The following is a 19,169-nucleotide window of genomic DNA, read 5'->3' as shown; positions in this document are numbered from 1 at the left end:
GACACTGCTGCAACCCCTATCATCTCACAATCTTATCTAGCAACTTCACATAGATGTTGAACAGAAGAGGTGACAGGATTGAGGATTGCTGAGAGTAGTCAGGAATGGGAAGAAATTACCCACCGCCAGCCTCTGGGAAAGGAATAAGCAGAACCACTTAAAGGCTATTCTATCCACTGTAACAAGTGTCAGCAACACTTTGTAAATGACCGCATTAATGGCTGCTGAAAAATTGAGAAGCGTGTTCTATCAGTAAGGACAGCCAGCGTCCATCCCTTGCCTTCTGAACCCTGCTCCAATGGGATATAAAGAGCTTTAGGACATTAGATGTTTGGGAAGCTAGCCAGTCAGCATCTGCTAAATGAGTTTTCTTGATAAGGGGTAGTTGGAGAATGAGAGGTAGTTGGCCAAGATGCTCATGCTTAGAGCTGATTTCTTTAGTGGCTGCCTGACTATAACTTGTTTCAGAGCTGTCAACAGATTGCCCGCAAGAGGAGGCATTGACAGTTTCTTCCAGGACAGGGTCCAGGCATATTAATATGGTGTTAGAACAAAACATTAATAGGCTCTGATGCTGAGAACATTGCAACATACTTATGTCACGTATTCACAAGAACAAATGCAGTCCTTGCTCTAGATAGAGCATCTTAAAGGGACTTGATTTTCATCACAGACAACTGTGGGTATTAAAGGGCATTAAGAATACTAATATAATCCAGTATATTTTTCTTTGTTAAATGTAGCAATAAATTAGATGAAAGGTACACTCAGTATATCTGTCTGGGGATAGGTATGTCTTACGGCATAATGACTTCAAAATAAATTCAGAGAGTGTTGTATAGTGTTTACATGTGCATATAAATTAACTTTATAGTAAGAATGTGACCAAGATACAATTCAGAATCTTAGTTTTTAGCTGCATACACTTCATCTAGGAAGCTGTTATCGTTGTCACCACAGAATGCAGTGAGGCAGTTTCCAAAAATCTGTGCTTAAGTGGATCTGTGTTCCACCATTTCAATTGAATGTACTGGGGCAGGGGCTGATAAAATATTCTGCTCTGGGGAAAACTACAAACTGTGAAGGTCTTCTTATAGGACTATCTCAATACCATTTTGATTTCCTGTTGCAAAGAGCTTTACATATCTCAGGTAGCATCAGAGGCAATCGCCCAATTCACTATGTTTGGATCAGATGTTCTATTTTCTAGACACAACTCTTGCCCCAAGACTCTGTTAATAACCCCTTTCAGGGTTTAACTTGATCCAACATTTCAATGATTCAAGGTCACGGTAGCATTTGGCTTCGTCTGATGTGGCAGCATGATCTAGTGTACTGCACACAGACCTAGGAGCAAGGAATTCTTTGTGCTACCTCTAGCTGCCTTATGTGGATTTAGGAAATTCACTTAACCTCTCTGGCTCAGTGTCCTCGTGCACCCTGGACAATAATAATTACAGAAGTACTATGAGGGATAATTAATTGTGTTACTGCTCTCTGTGCAGCGCCAAATTCTGTACACTAATGATACGTAAATGAGTCAGAATTTGGCTCAATGTCGTCAAAAAGACCAGGGCCTGGACATCTTCAAAATGACAATGAGATCACAATGTGTCCCTTGCTGTGCTATGTTATTTTATTATTATCATTGTAATTATTTTGTTATTTATTGATTTTCTGGCACCAATAACTTAACATGTGTGAGTGACACCATCTAGCAAATTTGGCACACTAGCAAATGATCCTTGTGCCTGTACAATAACCCTATTTTATTAATGTGTCTGATTCTCATGCTCCCCTCCCCCCACATTGTTTTCAGTTAAAATTCATGTTCTCACATGAGAGGGCTGCTGAGATCTGGGGTTTCCTTGCCCTAGACCAGGGGCATATTGCCCACAAGGGCCATATGAGGACTAGTACATTGGCCTGAGGGCTACATTACTGACATCTCCCCCCTGCTGCCCTCATCCCCACCCCCACTCCACCCCTTCCATGAGGCCCCGCCCCTGCCCTGCCTCTTCCCACCGCTTCCCTGCCCCCATTTCAACCCCTTCCCCAAAATCCTCACCCCAACTCCACCCCCTCCCTGCCCCCAGGGGATGCAGGAGGGGTGTGGGGTATGGCAGGGGGCTCAGGGCAGGGAGTTGGGGTGTGGGGTGCAGGAGGGGTAAGGGGTGCGGCAGGGAGTCAGGGCAGGGGATCGGGGTGCAGGAGGGGGCTCAGGGCAGGGAGTTGGGCCGCGTGTTTGAGACCCCTGCCCTAGACCCATATCAGTTTTTCCTGACACAATACGACAGTATTGAGACATCCATATCTCTGTGACTGATAGAGGTATCATGACAGAAGCTGATCTCAGTTACAACGGTGCAATCTCAGAGTAATTCTGCTGCAGTCAAGAGTGACAAAGAGATCTAAACGTGGATATCATCTTTAATTTGGTTTGCTACAAGGAAATCTCAAAGCTGCCACGGGCCAAAAAATTTGCCTTAGATTTTTACAATTTTGACAATGGCCTGTATCTATTTGCTCTACGAGGTTAACTATTACGCCCGCTTGCTTTATTGGATCCCCCAAGAGCTTTCTCAGCTGATGTGGATAATATCGTCATCTCCCTAGCTCAGGGATTTACTATGTCAAGAGGATTAAGACAAAACTATGACTTATTCCCAGCACGAAACAATTTGAATCACCTCTTAGCTGTAATTGATGCATGACAGTGAGTCAATTGTGGTATATCTGTAGGTATATTACAGCGCCTGAGATGATTATGGTATATTTGTAAGATTTTAAACCAATTTTAATCTCTCACACATGGTGAAGAGAGTGGTCTGCTGAGGAGCCTGGCTTCATTCTGGGGGAGCTGATTATGCTGTGAAGAATCTGACTTTATTTTAGGAGAGGGTGGAGTACCTGAAAACTATGGTTTTCTGGAGGCTGTGCTTCTGATGCTACAATGCTCAGAAGTAACCTAGCAAAATGCTTGTGTCTCTTTTTGTTCACCTCCTATTAAAAAGTTAATAATAATAATTAATAAATCAGTGTAGCTCAGAGGTTCTCAAACTGGGGGTAGGGACCCCTCAGGGCGTCACGAGGTTATTACATGGGGATCAAGAGCTGTCAGCCCCTACCCTAGACCCCACTTTGCATCCAGCATTTATAATGGTGTTAAATATATTTAAAAGTGTTTTTTTAATTTATAAGGGGGGGGGGGTCGCACTCAGAAGCTTGCTATGTGAAAGAGGTCACCAATACAAAAGTTTGAGAATCACTGGTGTAGCTGATGCCCACTCACAGTTTAGGAAGTTATGAGACAAGTGATACGATCTACAAATATTTCTCTAGTGAAGATAACATGAAAAAAAGAAGTGTGGGATAAAATAATAGACTGTCCCTGTTAAATAATAATAATTAAGCATAAATAATGAAAAATAGCACTTATGTAGCCTTTACTGTCTGAAAGCACCATATAAATACTAAATAATGAACTCTCATAACACCTTTTGTGTGCATAGTGAGACTATAACAGCTTTTGTAAGGATGTTTTCTGTCATTTTATAAATATATATATAACTAATGAGACAACAGAAGGAATCACTCGGACCCAAATATTTCTCTTCCCCTTCCCAACCCTCCTCCACCCCACTCAGCAGAAGACCTCAAAGGCCTTTTCGAGCTTGGATTCCTATAACTCCATGAAGCCATATGATGTAGGCAAATAGCAAGAATAACAGGAATCAGCAAGGAGAAAGTGCCTCTAGTCCAGTGGTTCTCAACCAGGGGTACGTGAACCCCGGGGGTGTGCAGAGGTCTTCCAGGGGATACATCAACTCATCTAGATATTTGCCTAGTTTAACAAAATGCTACATAAAAAGCACTAGCGGAGTCAGTGCAAACTAAAATTTCATACAAACAATGACTAGTTTATACTGCTCTATATACTATACTCTGAATTGTAATTACAATATATTCCAATTGATTTATAATTAAATGGTAAAAATGAGAAAGTAAGCAATTTTTCAGTAATAGTGTGCGGTGACACTTTTGTATTGTTATGTCTGATTTTGTAAGCACATAGTATTTAAGTGAGGTGTAACTTGGGGGTACAAAAGACCAATCAGACCCCTGAAAGGGATACAGTAGTCGGGAAAGGGTGAGAGCCACGGCTCTAGTCCATCACCCCTGGCAGTGCAGGATGGTTCCCTGTAGCATATTGTGCAGGGCCATGTCCATTCCAGTTTCAGGGGTTCCCAGAGATGTGGCACTCTGCTGTCACTGAGAGGGAATTTAATCGTCTAGCTCTCTGCTCCATGTTTCCACGCCAACTCGTCCAGGGGCATTGGGATCTGGGTTCTGGTCCAGCACATGCTCCAGGACTGGAATTGGGGTCCAGGCGCAAACTGGGGCAGAGGGGGAATCTGGAGTCAGAGTCTTGCCCAGTGCTTAATTTATGCCAGGGCTGATCCCCGGCACCTCCGGGCCTGGCGGTCGGAGCTCTGGCACCTGTGGGCCTGGCAGTTCAGAGCCCCGGCACCTGTGGGCCTGGCAGTTCAGAGCCACAGCAGTTCAGAGCCCCGGCACCTCCGGGCCTGGCGGTCGGAGCCCTGGCACCTCCGGGCCTGGCAGCTCCTAGCCCCTGGCACTTCTGGGCTTGCAGCCTCAGTTATGAATGAAAACGTTGCTTGCTCCCCAGCACCTCTCGCATTACAACTCAAGCCCTGGGCTTGCCTCGAACCGCCCCCCCCGGCGTCAGGCCGCCGCCCGGCTCTGACTGCCGCGGCCCCACGTGCCCGGCCCGGCCGGCCGCAGGGAGCCAGGCAGCGGGCGGGAGGAGCAGGGCCGGGCCGCAGGCTCGGGGCCGCCGGGCGGGCGCGGAGGGGAGGAGCCGCCCCCTTCCCGGGGTTCGGGGCGTGGGGAGGAGCCGCCCCACCCCCGGCGGCCTGGAGCCAGGCGGGCGGAGGCGGGGTTAGCGCGGCGGCGGCGGCTCCTCTGCGAGCGGCCGGGCGGCCGGCTCAGAAGCGCTGGGGCTGCGGGAGGGAAGAGGCGGCAGCGGCGGCGGCTCCTCGCGCGGGTCCCTCCATGAGCAGGCGGTGCCGAGGCAGGGAGCGCCGGGGGCTGCCGCGGGACTCGGGCAGGTAGGTGACCCGCGAGCAGCCGGGCTCGGGCTGCAGCGAGAGCGCGGGGCACCGTCCCTGCCCGCTGGCGAGGGCAGCCGCAGCCCGGCGCCCTGGGGCGCTGCGTCGGGGGGCAGCTCCGCTCCGCTCCCTCGGGGGCTCCCGTGGCCGGCTCGTTCTCCCTTTGGGGGCCTGCATTGCAGCCGGCAGGGGGGTGCTGGCAGGGAGCCCTCCAGCCCCTTGCACTAGTTAGCAAAGGGGCTGCAGCCCATCAGCCCGGGGATCCCCTGGCGAAGACCCCGGGGCTGCTTTGCAGAGATCGAGGCAGCGCATCGCTGCGCCTGGCAGGGGGGTTGCTCGGTTCTTGCCTTTGACTTGCGGGGTTGTTTTTCAAAGGGAATGAAAAAAAGTTTCCCAGGGACCTGCGAGCTCGCAGCGCCTCTCTGTCTCCTCGCCGCTCCTGGTTGTGCTTGTTCTGCGGCGAGAGATGCACTCCGAGCCAGCTGCTTACAATGTAGCCTCTCCAGAGACCGTCCGGAACGGGAGGGAAGCGGGATGGGGATGGAGGTTTCATTTGCACATTTAAAAAACAAGGCAGAGCGCAGCTTGTTTGGGTTATATTTACCCTTTTTTAAAAATTGGGCTTCAAAAATTGAAAGCTGGTAAACAGGGAAAGTCAACAGATTGCAGCTTTTGTGCATTGGAAAAAAAAAGTAGAGAAGAAGAATTGTTTCCTTTAAAAGAAAAGGACAGATTGCTGCGTTGGTACACAGAGAAAAGTCTAATGTAGTTTTTACACACCCCTAAAAAGCAAATGAGCTGGTGTTTTTAAGTGGATTGCATCTTGGGTACACAACGCAGATGAACGGTGGTGGTGTTTTTTCAATAGGTTGCTCCTTTAGTACGTGGTAAAGCAGATAAGTAGCTTTTATGTGGATTGAAAACTCTTGTACTGTACACCGAAAAGCTGTTAATCGGGTGGTATTTTTAATAACAGTTCTGCAGCTTCTGCGCTTAAAACAAGAAGCAGCTGCAGATAGCAACTCTTCCACATGGAAGAGAAATTCTGTTGCTTTAATTCTGCGGTGCTGCTCCGTGATACTCACAGGTCTGCGCGCGTGTCTTTCACTCTTGTGGCAGAGCATTGGTTGTGGTGGAGCAGCAGTGATCCCCATCGCAGCCGGAACCCCGGGGAAGGGACAGCATGCGGCCGGAGGATGTCTGAGGCTGGCTGGGGCAGTTTTCATACTACTCTGCTTTCTCCGAGCGTTGCCAGAGGAATGATTGCTGCGTGGGGTGCCTTCTTTTGCTTTTACCTGGTGGTGACTGTCAGCAGCCTCCCAGAAGCCAGGCTGCCTATCTCGGACCTAGAAGACAGGATCACTCGAAAACCAACAGGTAAGGGCAGCTGTATAGGATGCTGGGTGCTGTGAATGTTGGTACGGTTGGGTTTGCTCTTGCAGTCTTCCAGGGAGGGGGAATGGGGACAAATCTCCAAAGAATCCTTGTTCCTTTACCAGCTTACTCCACCAGCAGTCATGAGAAATGCACAAGACTGATGTGTCTGACGCACCTTCCACCTCCTTGTGTGATTGCAATCCTGGTGTTCTCCCAGGCAAACTAAATGTAAATGTTAAAGCAGCAGGAGGAACTGTCCTGTTGAGTGCTTCTGAGCTGCACAGCTTTGCAGGTGCATTGTTTTGGCAACACAGTTCTAAAGTGTAGCCCCAGAATTAAGAAAGGTTGTTGGTGTTTTGTTTTTCTGGCCACATTCATCTGCATGGGCACACCAACTGAGAACTGGTGTTTTTACTATATTAATTGATATCCTGAGGCTCTTCAAGAGGTAAAAATTAAGATACACCAACAACTGCAGTAAGTGCCACCCAGACCAGGCAACCCCCCCTGTCTTAAGTGGTGATTTTAATTATTCACAGGGTTTCCAGTAACACTGAATTTGACTTTCAGACAGCCAGTTTTTTGGTGTTTTTTGGGTAGCTGCTAAAGTGCATTGTGACAAAGGTGGGCCATAGATAAAGTGAATATATGCCCATCCTCAGTAGAGTGATGGAGGGTTAGACTGTGTAATTAATTATAATCTTTATTTATAAAGACCCATGTACATTAAAATTCTGGTTAGTAAGAAATATAAGCACCCTTTAAACGTACATAGAATGACTATCATGTTTTAAATATTAGAGTCCAAGGTCAGGATTTAAACTTCAGTTACAAATACTGTACAAATCCACTCTTCAAACATGCCCTCGTGAGCTATTCATCTTGTGAAATGTGTCCCATGCACTTTGTAGTGTTTGCTTTGTAGTCGGATTTTTGCTTACAAAGACTAGTAGAATAGTGAGCAAAAATAGTTATTAAAAGTGATCTCGTTTACTGAGCAGGTTTGTTTCGCTTGCTAGCTGGAGTACATGGACATGTACTGCTGTTACAGATTTGGTTCATGTCAAAATTACTAATCAGAGCTTAGAAAAGCAAAGCTACTAACTTACATGGACACCATACCTCTCATTCTGTATTAATTTAAAGTATCTCTCTATATTTGTGTGTGTGTAAGTACACTTTGCAGGGATAAAACCAGAGTCGTCATAGTTCTTTTCTTTTTTTTTTTAAGTCCTGAAATAATGTGTGCTGAATTGTGAACATATTGAGAGGGAGAAAGAAAATGTTTATGGGAATCCAGTAACTCTCCTCCTCAAGTGCAACATTAATGTAATCAGTGAGCAAAGTTAACATACAGGACAAAAGCTATTTTAAAAATATATGGAATGTTTAAAATTGGTGTCGCTCTGATATGCCTCAGCTGCTACCTGAGTCTGTTTATTTTTCAAAGGCCTTTAATGGAAGGTAGTCTCTCTCGCTCTCTTTTTTGAAAGTTCCATGCAGCAAACAGAAAGTTTCCATTGTTCAGGAAAGGGTTTGAAGCATGTTGGCCAAAAAAAGTGACAGGGGAATAAATGTGCTTCGTGGAGGCTGGGAGGTTGGGGGCTTTACTTCCATACCCCTTTTGGTTAAAGCTATAAATCACACTGGGGGTTGGTTTTGTTTTCAAGAAAGTACTAATAAAACACCAGATTCTTAGTGTAACTCATTTGGCTCATTTTTCACAGCCAAAATAATTGATTTATGGGGCAACATCTCAGCTACTTTGTCAAAGCAGCTGAATATGGTGTTTGAGAGGAAACAAGAGCAGCCTGTGCTAGTGAGCTTATCAGGAGTTCACTGAATTTAGTAGTCCAGCTTTTTTCAGGTTTCAGTCTTTTTATTTTATTTTATTTTTTGGCCCGTTAGCGCCAAATCTGTTCTCAGTAACACCAGGGTAAGTCTGGAGTGCCCCCACTGCCTCCATTGGAGTATGTCTGGATTTACACCCATCAACTGAGATCACAATTTGGAGCCCATAGCACAGTTTTACCATGGTAATGTTATTCTGTTCTTTAAAGCGCCCAGTCTTGCACTTCAAGTTAATAGGATGGCATTTGAAATATAGCAAATGATGCACAATCAATCAATGTCTTCTGGCGTGTTGCTAGAATGTAAGTGGTTAAAGAAAACGATCCTAAGCTGATGTGTTTAAGAGCTAAGTTACACTGTGGAATTTCCAAAGTTGTTGGTGGAAATTCTACGTACAAGTTTATTTTTACCATAGTAGCTTTTCAAAGTAATGATCCTGCTGAAATCAATGCCAAAATACCTATATAACTTCAGATGGTGCCGGATTAGGCCCCAGCTGAGTGCTTCTAACGTAGAGCATATTTTAAAATATTTCTCTGTTGGTTTCAGTTGTTGAAAATAGGGGTGTTTTTAACATACATCATGTTGATGTACAAAATGTAACTGCAACAGAACTGATTTTGGGGGAAACAGGTACATGTGCAAAAGCCACTAAAATGAGACAAGTATCAGAGTGGTAGCCGTGTTAGTCTGGATCTGTAAAAGCGGCAAAGAGTTATGTGGCACCTTATAGACTAACAGACGTATTGGAGCATGAGCTTTCGTGGGTGAATACCCACTTGGTTGGATGCATGTAAAATGAGGCAGAATTTTCTGACAGTTCTGAAATATGGAGTAAGAATTTTTGGTTGGCTTGTAATGATGTTTAATTGGCTGGTCACTCAAGGGTAAAGAACCTATTTTGAATGTACAGGGCACCCTTATTTTGGAAAAAGATTCTGCGAAAGAAACTGTATAAAGAATATAAACAGTTGGAGCCAAGTAAAAACACATTTTACTTTTCAATCTTTAAATTGAATGACAAAAAGCAAATTCTTTCTCCTAGTCAAATGGGTCATGGGTATTGGCTCATTACTGAAGGTTGTTGTTCACTAGCTTTTGCATTTACAGTCTAAAGCCTTATTTTCCATAAAGGGGCTTGGAAGGATTTTTCCCTAGTGATCTAATTCTCCACACGGGGCTGTGAAGGCTATAACAGCTACTGCTTTGTGCCTATGCTCAGCTACATAAAACACACATTGAAGGGAGGCATTCTGGAGGTATGTGTATGTTTGCTAATATGAATACTAGCTATTAGTGGAGGTGGAGGGGGTGCAAGTTTTAACATCTCCACGGGGAGGTGTTCTGCTGTTGGCAGGAAGAAGGCAGATGGTGGGGTTGTTGCTGAATAGAATCCAAACTGAAAACACTAGGGGCCTCATCTAGACTGAATTTCTCTTCTCTCCCTTTCTCGGGCTGCTGCAGGAAGAACAATGTCAATTTTTTTTTTATGAATGAAAGTAGAGAGGCAAGGCAGAATTGAATGTGTGTGTCATTCACTGGCTATGACAGAGATGATTAGGGAGGTCAGTGAACTCCTTTGCTGCCTTGAGCATGCGGTCACTCTATTCAGCAGCCACAGAATAGACATCAATATAAAAAAAAGCCCTTCCAATTTGCATTAGTATTCGGATAAAGATATTACTCCGTACGATTTGTGAATGTCAAGTAATGCTAGCTGCGTTGTTAGGGAGCGGATTGATAGAAATAGCAACGTTTCACTTTAAATACTTCTGCTGGTTGTCCTGCCTCAGTTGTGCCTGAGATATAAATGACACACACACACACACACACATCATATTAGAAAGGGAAATGTCTCTACATATTAGATCTCTATTCATCTGAATAGCACTTTGAGCTAGAAAAAGTTTGCATGTGTGCGAGAGATTATTGCATAAAAAATAGAGAAAGGAAAAAAGCCATTGAATCTGTCAGTGGAGCTGAAGTTTTTAGTGTAGTAGAATTGTTGCATTTGATCAAGTCCTTGCCAACAGTTAGTGAAAGTTACTGTACTGCTCCAAGTAGTCACTTTTCCAAGCCAGAAAAAAAAGTGCCATTTTCATTTGAACTTACCATTGATATTTGAATATTAATAGTCCCCTGCAACTTCTCCAATTTGAAATACTGATGGCATACTTGTTTTGTTATTGTCTTCAAACAGCTAATACCAAGTTTGTTTTCCTGTATCCTTCCCAGCCTCAGACTAGCTGAGGATACATGGTCTAGGATATAATTATCTAGGTTGATGGTCATTTTGTTTTATTGTGACTGTGTTCCAAAGTCCACTATGAAATTTAACTGCATTAGTGTGAGTTTTAATGGACATGCATAATTCCTATAGTGATGGTCAGTTTTTGCACATTCTCTTAAAGTTATTTTTAAAGGAACTATAAAACCGTGTCACACACAAATTAGTGTCGTTGTCTACTTTGTAATCCAGGCCTAAAATTCTTAATAATGTGCTGCTTTGAAGAATATATCTAATCATGCTTCTTCAGCTAAATAGATTCATTTACTCCTTTTCCAGTAGTAACAATTAAAAAAACTTAAATGTATATGTTAAGACTAGCATATTTCACTGAATCATAAATTAACAGGACATTAGTAACAGGATGAGAGTTACTGCTGTTTTGCACCATATCCTTTAAAAAGCAAAGAATGAGTTGGCAAATCTATTGAGTGCAGAGTGTTAACAGACTTGACACGGGACATGTACACGTCAGTGTTTCTGTGTCTGTCCAGATTTAGCAGGAGCCTGGATTAAGCCTGTGGTTTTGTTGTTGTTGTTTTTTTGGTTTGAGTTGTTTTTTGTTTAAGCCTTCATTAACAAATAGTAAATGAGGATGCTAACAACCTGGGAAATCTAAAATTTGTAAAGAGAAGTCTCAATCTGCATATTAGCTAATACAATTAAAATGAGCCTGCTTGACCATTATGATAACTTCCATGGGTCCATCTCTCAAAATTTCACCCTGATTCAGGAAAATATCCCTATTCAGGAAGGGTGCCTTAAGCATGAACTTAAAGTTAAGCACATGCTTAAGTACCGTTGAAGTCAGTGGCACTTAAACATGTGTTTAAGTAATTTTCTGAACAGGAAATTTCCAAATCTGTGCTCTTTCTCTTCGGGGTCCAGTCCTGCAGTCCATTCTAGGATGAAACTTCCATTCAAATTAATGGGAACTTAGTCTCAGTACATACTGTACTTTCTTTCTCTATCCAATGAATGAGTAGAATTTGGGCGTAAAATGTGATATTAGAAAACACTACATTCTTTTTCCCCTTCACAGAACTTTAATCTGCTACTTCAGATACAGAACCTAAAAATAAGTGAAAGTGCCCCAGTTCTCTCTAACAGTTATGAAGATTTCACTATTATTAACTCCTTTAAAAATGTACTGAACCTCTCATATGTCTAAAGGTACATACGGCTAACTAGGAAACAGTTTAGAATTGGAGACATTAACTGAACAATATTTTGGCATAAGGTAAAGGCAAGGCCCACTAAAATACATTTCTGTGACAGTCATTTTAATCTACAGTATTGAATGTTGTATAGATCTTATCAAACCCCCAAAGAGTCTTAAAATGGGGAGCAAAGCTATCTATCCTTGATGTTGTAGCTTAGCTGTTGACACCTTTAATATACATGGTGAGAGTGCCCTAGGGATACAAACGTGTTTCTGCTCTGAGGCGTAACTGGCATAAGCTGGCAATCATGTACCAAATTCAGAATTTTTGACAAATTTAGTTGGAATTTCAAATCCAGGATAGATTTTTCCCAAAAATTTTCGACCAGGTAGAGTTAAGTGTGGTTCCGCTGAGTTTACTGGAATTATACCAAAGTGAAAACAGTTTGAGATGGGAACCGGACTCTGGATATCTTGAGGAGGCAGGTATCCAGGCAAAGCAATCTGATTATGGCTATAAATCTTTCAAAGATTTATGCGGGTGTTTTAATTTTTGCATGTGACTAGTGCCCACTGCAATCAAGTTTTTGTAGGATCAGGGTCCAGCCTGCTTATTGTTTTACACAGTATAATTACATTGACCCTCTGCTGATTGGGTAACCAGTACTATAAAATGTAGAATATTCTAATCCTGGAAAAAGTTGCTACCATAAAATGGGATAAAAATGACGGATGTCTGGCAGCATGACTACTTTCTCTCAGCTAGGCTGAATCCGATAGCCAAGCAGCTTATTTAAACCTTATTGATCTGTAGTATTCCTTGTTTCTTGACTCCATGAAGTACCCGTAACAAGCATTTGCCAATGGAAAAGCTGTAACTGATCCTTTGTCAGTGTTCTGTGAATGTGTTTGTATAGCTTTCCATACTGTTCTGTTTCCTTTTTCTATGATTCTCTCTCTCAAAAAAAAAAAACCCACCCACAAATAAATCTATACCCTAAAGCTGTTCAGTAGCTGTGTCAGATGGAACTTTTTCAGCTTCCTCTTTTTCATTTCTTTTTAATACTGTTTAGTTTATAAACCTTAGTCTCCTCCTTGCACCAGGCTGAATGCCAAAGAGGAAGGCAACTTCATAAAAATTCGACATACTCCCTTTCTGCAGCTTATTGGACTGCAATTCAGCAAATCTATTCACAGTGTATGTATAAATGGACGCTCCAGCCTGAGCCCAAGTGAAAACTCTTAAGATAGAATCATTATACAAGCGATATCTATGCTGCAGACATGTAAAGTATCCTAGAGACTGCAAGCCTCTACATTGCAAAAAGAGCCTTAGATAATCTTTTGCACCTTGAATGTGCACTTTTCCTCATGCATATCTGAGCTCTGTTCCTTGTGCAAGCTGTACCGTGAGTGTGCGTATGCTTATCACTTTAATTTTCACTCCTGTCTGGTTGTATATCTAGGGCCCTTAGAAAAACCCTGGTGTATAATTTTGTCTGAGTTATAACTGTCTTCACTGCTCCCCTCTTTCTGATGCACTTTCAGCTTATAGTTAGCAAATGATGTGGACATTGAAGCTACTGTGCAGTGTGTTTGTGAAGAAGGGGCTTCATTGTTGCTGAGAATGTGATATTCATTATGTGCTGCCCTCTAAAGAACACAAACTCTTTGGCTTGAATAACCAGGAAGTTTCTGTAATATCAAAAACAAACAAGAATTCTGAGATAAGACCTGAGTAAAACCTTGGGTAAACTTGGTAGTTAAAATGTGAAAGGTAATCAGTTGTAAACCTGCCCTGTCCTTCTGATAGACTATCTAAAGGAGTATTATAATACTGAGGAGTACTGAGACTAGCCAGGCATTGTATTTGCTGTGAGACTCAAGTTGCATAATATAGCAAAACCCCAACTTCAAGGATCAAAACATTTTAAAATAGAAAACACTTCTCCACTGGAAACATTGGTTTAGTTTCAGAAGAACTGGATTAGTATGAAAGTTAGGGTACTATATTTGCTACAGTGCAGCAGCTATAATGAAATTCAAATTTTTTTTTGGTTTGGTTTGGTTTCAAAAAAAGAAAAACCGAGGGAATGCTATAAAATTTGTTAAAGACAGTATAATTATTTAGATGTTGCATTAAAGCTTGGACCTGCATTGTAGAAGGTTTTTTCAAGTATTAGTGTAAAGAAGGGTCTCAGTCCTGGTTCACCAAGGGAATGGGAGTTTTCCAATTGATTCCATTTTGAGCACATCTGTGACCCAGGATCTATTCCTTTAACTCAATGTAAAGTTTCACAAATTTTAGTTCATATGGGTGTTGCTCGCTAAAAGACACCAGGAAATATAACACAGTGTAGTTTGCACCGGTGAACACTTTACTGATCTTAAAACCTCAGGTTGACATTTTGCAGCTTGTCTTTTTCTCTTTCTTTCACCAAAGGAAGCCAGGTGTGACAGCAATTTCAGCAACTCAAATATGAGACTCTTAGGAGGAGAAGCAAATTTTGGCCTTTCATGACCTATTGTGCAGTGATAAATGGGAATTTGGGGTCAGAAGAATAGATTTCGGACTCTTTACTGATCTTAAAACCTCAGGTTAACATTTTGCAGAATAGATTTCAGACTCCTGTTGCTTGATAATCAGTTTCAACACATTTTATGTTTCTGGGCAAAAGCTGACTGCTTAGTAATGTGCATTTGTGATCTAACACTAGGGACCAGTCTACACAGTTCTTGAGCACAATGATTTACTGACATCAGTACAACTTTTATGTGTGTACCCCAGCCGTTAAGCCAGGGAGTTTGGTCCAGTATCCTGTGGTAATAGAGCAAATGATGATAAAAGTCAGAGTTTCAGGCTTGTCTACACTTAAAACACTACAGCTGCAGTGCTGCAGTTGTGCCGCCGAAGCACTTCAGTGTAGACACTCACTACAGTGACGCAAGGGTTGACTAGGTGGACCAGAAGAATTCTTCCATCGACCTAGCACTGTCTACACCAGGGATTCGGTCTGTGGATTTTTCACACCCCTAGCCAGGAACTCTTCAGTGTAGACCAGCCCTAAGAGTTTTGAGTTGAGCCAACAGGCAGTCAGGGAGCTGTTAAAATGCTAGGTGGTGTTATTGGGCCAAGACCTGAGGGCCTTACTCAGTTTATTCGATTCCCTGTTCAAGTAAGTCATTGAGGTCACTGGGGAATTTCCTGAGCAGGAACCAAATTTGAACTGAGGACCTGAAAACCCACAGGTGCGACCTGAGGAGGAGAAAACCTCCCCTCACACAGCCCCACCTGAGTTCTGTTAAGGAACAGGGTTTCCATTCCCCCTCCGCCCTTCTAGGCTTCCTCAGCCAGCAGCTGCTCCTGAGACTGCTTTTAAAGGGGAGATTCTAACTGGGGGAGGATGGACCAGAGCACAGCAGAGTAATTCAGCCTAAGGATAAGTTACATTTCTGCTCTGAGGCCCACGGGTGCTGGAGGGATAATGTACATCCCTTCTGGACCACTCACTTCTTCGTGTGTTCGGACCTGCACGCAACCAGCTGGGGGAAAGAGGAAATGCTGCTGTGGAGGTTGCCAACAGCCCCCCCCCTCCCGACACCCTTTTTCATGCAGAAAGGGGATTCCAGCATGTAGATCTCCCTGTGCAGATCTATGGGACAAGACTGGTCCCAAAGTGAGGGCCTCAGGATTTGGCTGACCATGAACAGAGAAACTCTACAGTGTTTTTTACAAGGCTCTGGACATTTGGTTGTGGAGTCTCTACAGCTCTGTCATAGGCAAGTTTTGTCAGCTTGTTCCATGGGTTTTTTTTGAAGCTTTCTGTATTACCAGCTTGTAGTCCTGCTTGGTAAAACACATATGAGGGCCTGATTCTGTGCCTATTGAATTCTGCATCAGAAAACGGCCATTAACTTTCAAAGAGTACAGGCTCAAGCTTTTAACAAATTACAGTATGAGCAGCTATTTAACATAAAGCAGGGATCGTTTGGAAAGGATTTTAATGATCCAAACATTTTAATGATCCAAGCAGAAAAAAATTAGTTTATAATACTAGTCAGCTGTATGTTGTGCATGGGTTTTGGTTTTTTTTGGTGCCTTTTTTATACTGCCTGCTTTTAGTGTTTGGTTGATTCTTGGGCCTCCATAAACTCCCATTTCTCCAGAAATGTGCCGTAATATCGGGGGAAAAAAATTCTTGTGATTTGCCAGTGGCTGTATTTGTTCTGTGAATCTTGTTTATTTTTATAATTCTTATCTAGATTTGACACAGCTCCCATAACTACTTGCAATCTGAATCTGCTGAAGCAAAGTATTCTGACAAAGCAGCAAATATTGTTTTGATCTACAGTAACTCTTGGCTTGAAGTCTGTGAGAGAGCAGATCAGAGGAATGTCAGTCACTGTCATATTAGCAAGATTCTCATGTCAGTGTGTTTCCATCATATCAATGTCGCATGGCATTAGTACCCTCTGCTGTGATTTGAAGTTAGCACAATACAACAGAGAAAGTGTTAATAATCCACCACAGGGGTCTGTAATTGAGGTGGGGCTCAGACTGCAGTCTGCAGTCTCTGGCAGTCCACATACTGGAAGGCAGGAGGCCAGCCTCACCAGAACTTGGAGTGTGAAAAATACTGTAGCAATTTGCATAGGAACAGAAGATCAGTGAATGTGGTGGCACTCTGTGCCTCCTGCTAGAATACACTGTGGTACAATGGAGAAGCCCTGGTACATTGCGTACCCTCTAAGGAGAGTTCCCCAGAGTCTAGCAGAGAAACAGGCTGGGGTATCGAGAGTTTTCTGAAAAGTGTTTTTTTGTGGTGTGTTGTTTTTAGGTTTTTTTTAGTTTGGAGTATTAGACTCAAGTATTAGAAATCCTCTCCCAGCGTATGTTTTAACCGTATATTTGGAGATTGCAGTAGTTCTGAAGTAGTTGGAAATCTGATTTTTATAAACTTCTGTAAATAGCTGACTATTGCAAATGTATTGTTACTAACCAGTACTTGAATCTGTAAAGAATCAGCACACTGGCTCAGAGCAATTTACCTCCTGAGATTGAGTCGAGAATATGAACGGGAAGGAAAAAGCCCAATAGAAATTGAAAGGCAAGGGGGTTAAAAGAGGGTGCAGAGATAAGACGAATGTGCACCTAAAGACAAATCCTTTATGACCCTGTCTCTAATTAAAATAACAACTGGAATTAGGCACAGCGCTATCCACTTTCTACCACTTGCATCCGAAGAAGTGGGTATTCACCCACGAAAGCTCATGCTGCAAAACGTCTGTTAGTCTATAAGGTGCCACAGGATTCTTTGCTGCACTTTCTACCTGTGTGATTTGTGTCTGTAAGAATAAAGCTTTTTGTGGGGGGGTTAGAAGAAAAAATTTTAATCTTCCTTTGGTAGCTGGTGTTTCTGCTTTAGAACTGGTAAAAACCATATTTCTCTCTGCCTTGGAATACACATGCTTGTTGACAGTAAACAGCTGTCCTTTAGCACTTCATGAAAGAAGAATAAAGTTTTTAAGAAAAATTCCCCGGTTGATTGAAATAGTAATGTTAATAGACTGAGGCTGGGGATTAATGACTAATGACTAATTGGGAGGAGCTGATAGCTCAAGGTGCATAAAGTAGCTGATAAAAGCTGTGTTTAAAAAAAAAAAAAGCGAGCTGGAATGACCACTTCACATTCAGCCATGACTCACCAGTTTCTCAGTAATGACCATACTGAGCACATGACTTATGAGGAGAGGCTGAGGGAACTGAGATTGTTTAGTCTGCAGAAGAGAAGAATGAGGGGGGATTTGATAGCTGCTTTCAGCTACCTGAAAGGGGGTTCCAAAGAGGATGGATCTAGACTGTTCTCAGTGGTAGAAGATGACAGAACAAGGAGTAATGGTCTCAAGTTGCAGAGGGGGAGGTTTAGGTTAGACATTAGGAAAAACTTTTTCACTAGTAGGGTGGTGAAGCACTGGAATGGGTTACCTAGGGAGGTGGTGGAATCTCCTTCCTTAGAGGTTTTTAAGGTCAGGCTTGACAAAGCCCTGGCTGGGATGATTTAGTTTGGTCCTGCTTTGAGCAGGGGGTTGGACTAGATGACCTCCTGAGGTCCCTTCCAACCCTGAGATTCTATGATTCTACAGAAATGCACCATTGGTTCAGAAAGGATTTGTAAGGCCACCTGCTGAACCATTAACGCTATTCCCTGCACTACTGTAGGTTTTCCCAGCCAAGTTCTGAGAAGACTCAACATGTTTCAGCCTGGAGATATGACCAAATCACAACCCAGTATGTTATTTTAGGCCATTGGAAACCCAGCAGTAATCCTCAATATGATCAGAAACTGCCATTTCAGTGTTTCAAGTAGGAAAGCAAATATGAAAAGAATCAATTTCTTTGTCCTGGGCAAAACGTCCATTCTTGCTACTGTTGTGTTGTGTGCAGGTTGGATTCCACCCCACAAGTGATTGCATTTAAGTCCCCATATATGGTACAAATATAATTGTCGGGGAATATGGTGACAACACAGTTGTCCCCCAACCTCGCTATGACACAGTTACAGGTTTTGATCCTGTACTTACTGAGGTCAGTGATAAAGCTGCAGTTGATTTCAGAAGTGCAGGATCAGGCCCCAGAGTTGTAGCATGGCTAGGACCTAACTGTGTCCCGGTAGCTGGGTCAGTCTTTGAACCATCTAAAGCTTTAGCTTAGTTAAATCACTTCCACTCTGCACACATTGACTATGCTGAAACTGTGTCCTCGGTTATATTTGTAGCGTGAGTGAGAAATAGGTGGTGACATATGCGAATCATTGGTGAAAAGCTTTAGAGTCAGTAGTGATATCTAAACACGCAGTATACCAGTCCACGAGACACAGCCTGCTGGGTTTTTTTTGTTTTTGTTTTTTGGGTTTTTTGCTCTGATAAATCCCCTTGAAGTCAGAGAGAGTTTTTCTTCGGTAAGGGCCGTGGGCTTTGGCCCAATCAACAAAAGATAGTCATACTCTATATTCAGTTGTCAGAGGGCAAGAATGGCCTTTTCTGGTTAAAGAACTGCCCTGGGACTCTGGACATCTGGACTGAGTTCCAGCTCTGCCAGACACTCTGTGTGATGTTGGGCAAATTGCTTACTCTCTCTGTGCCTCAGTGGCCTATCATTAAAAAATGGACAACAATACTTCCTTCTCCCACCCTCTGTCTTGTCTGTAAGATTGTAGGTTTTGAGGGGGCAAGGACTGCCACTTACTGTGTGTCTGTACAATGAGGCCATGGTCTCTTGTTGGGACCGTATTTGTATTAGCGCAGCACATAAAATCTGTCCATTCCTAATTGAATGGGGAGGGGAAAGAGGTTCTCTGAG

The 19,169-nt window shown here is 43.1% G+C and overlaps 1 protein-coding gene across 6 annotated transcripts in view; it reads left to right on the top strand.

The window, feature by feature from the left end:
• The first annotated feature begins 4,999 nt into the window (after positions 1–4,999).
• Positions 5,000–19,169, top strand: part of FGFR3 (fibroblast growth factor receptor 3) — a 74,060-nt gene continuing 59,890 nt past the window's right edge. For all 6 annotated transcript variants that reach the window (XM_045018277.1, XM_045018278.1, XM_045018276.1 and 3 more), the window contains exons 1-2: positions 5,000–5,132; positions 6,252–6,509. In XM_045018277.1, coding sequence (XP_044874212.1) covers positions 6,329–6,509 — 181 coding nt within the window. In that variant the 5' untranslated portion in view covers positions 5,000–5,132; positions 6,252–6,328. The remainder of the gene's footprint in view (positions 5,133–6,251; positions 6,510–19,169) is intronic.

This window comes from Mauremys mutica, chromosome 5, assembly GCF_020497125.1.
Source record: "Mauremys mutica isolate MM-2020 ecotype Southern chromosome 5, ASM2049712v1, whole genome shotgun sequence".
Lineage (NCBI taxonomy): Eukaryota > Metazoa > Chordata > Testudines > Geoemydidae > Mauremys > Mauremys mutica.
This window is presented reverse-complemented; position numbering and strand designations above follow the sequence as displayed.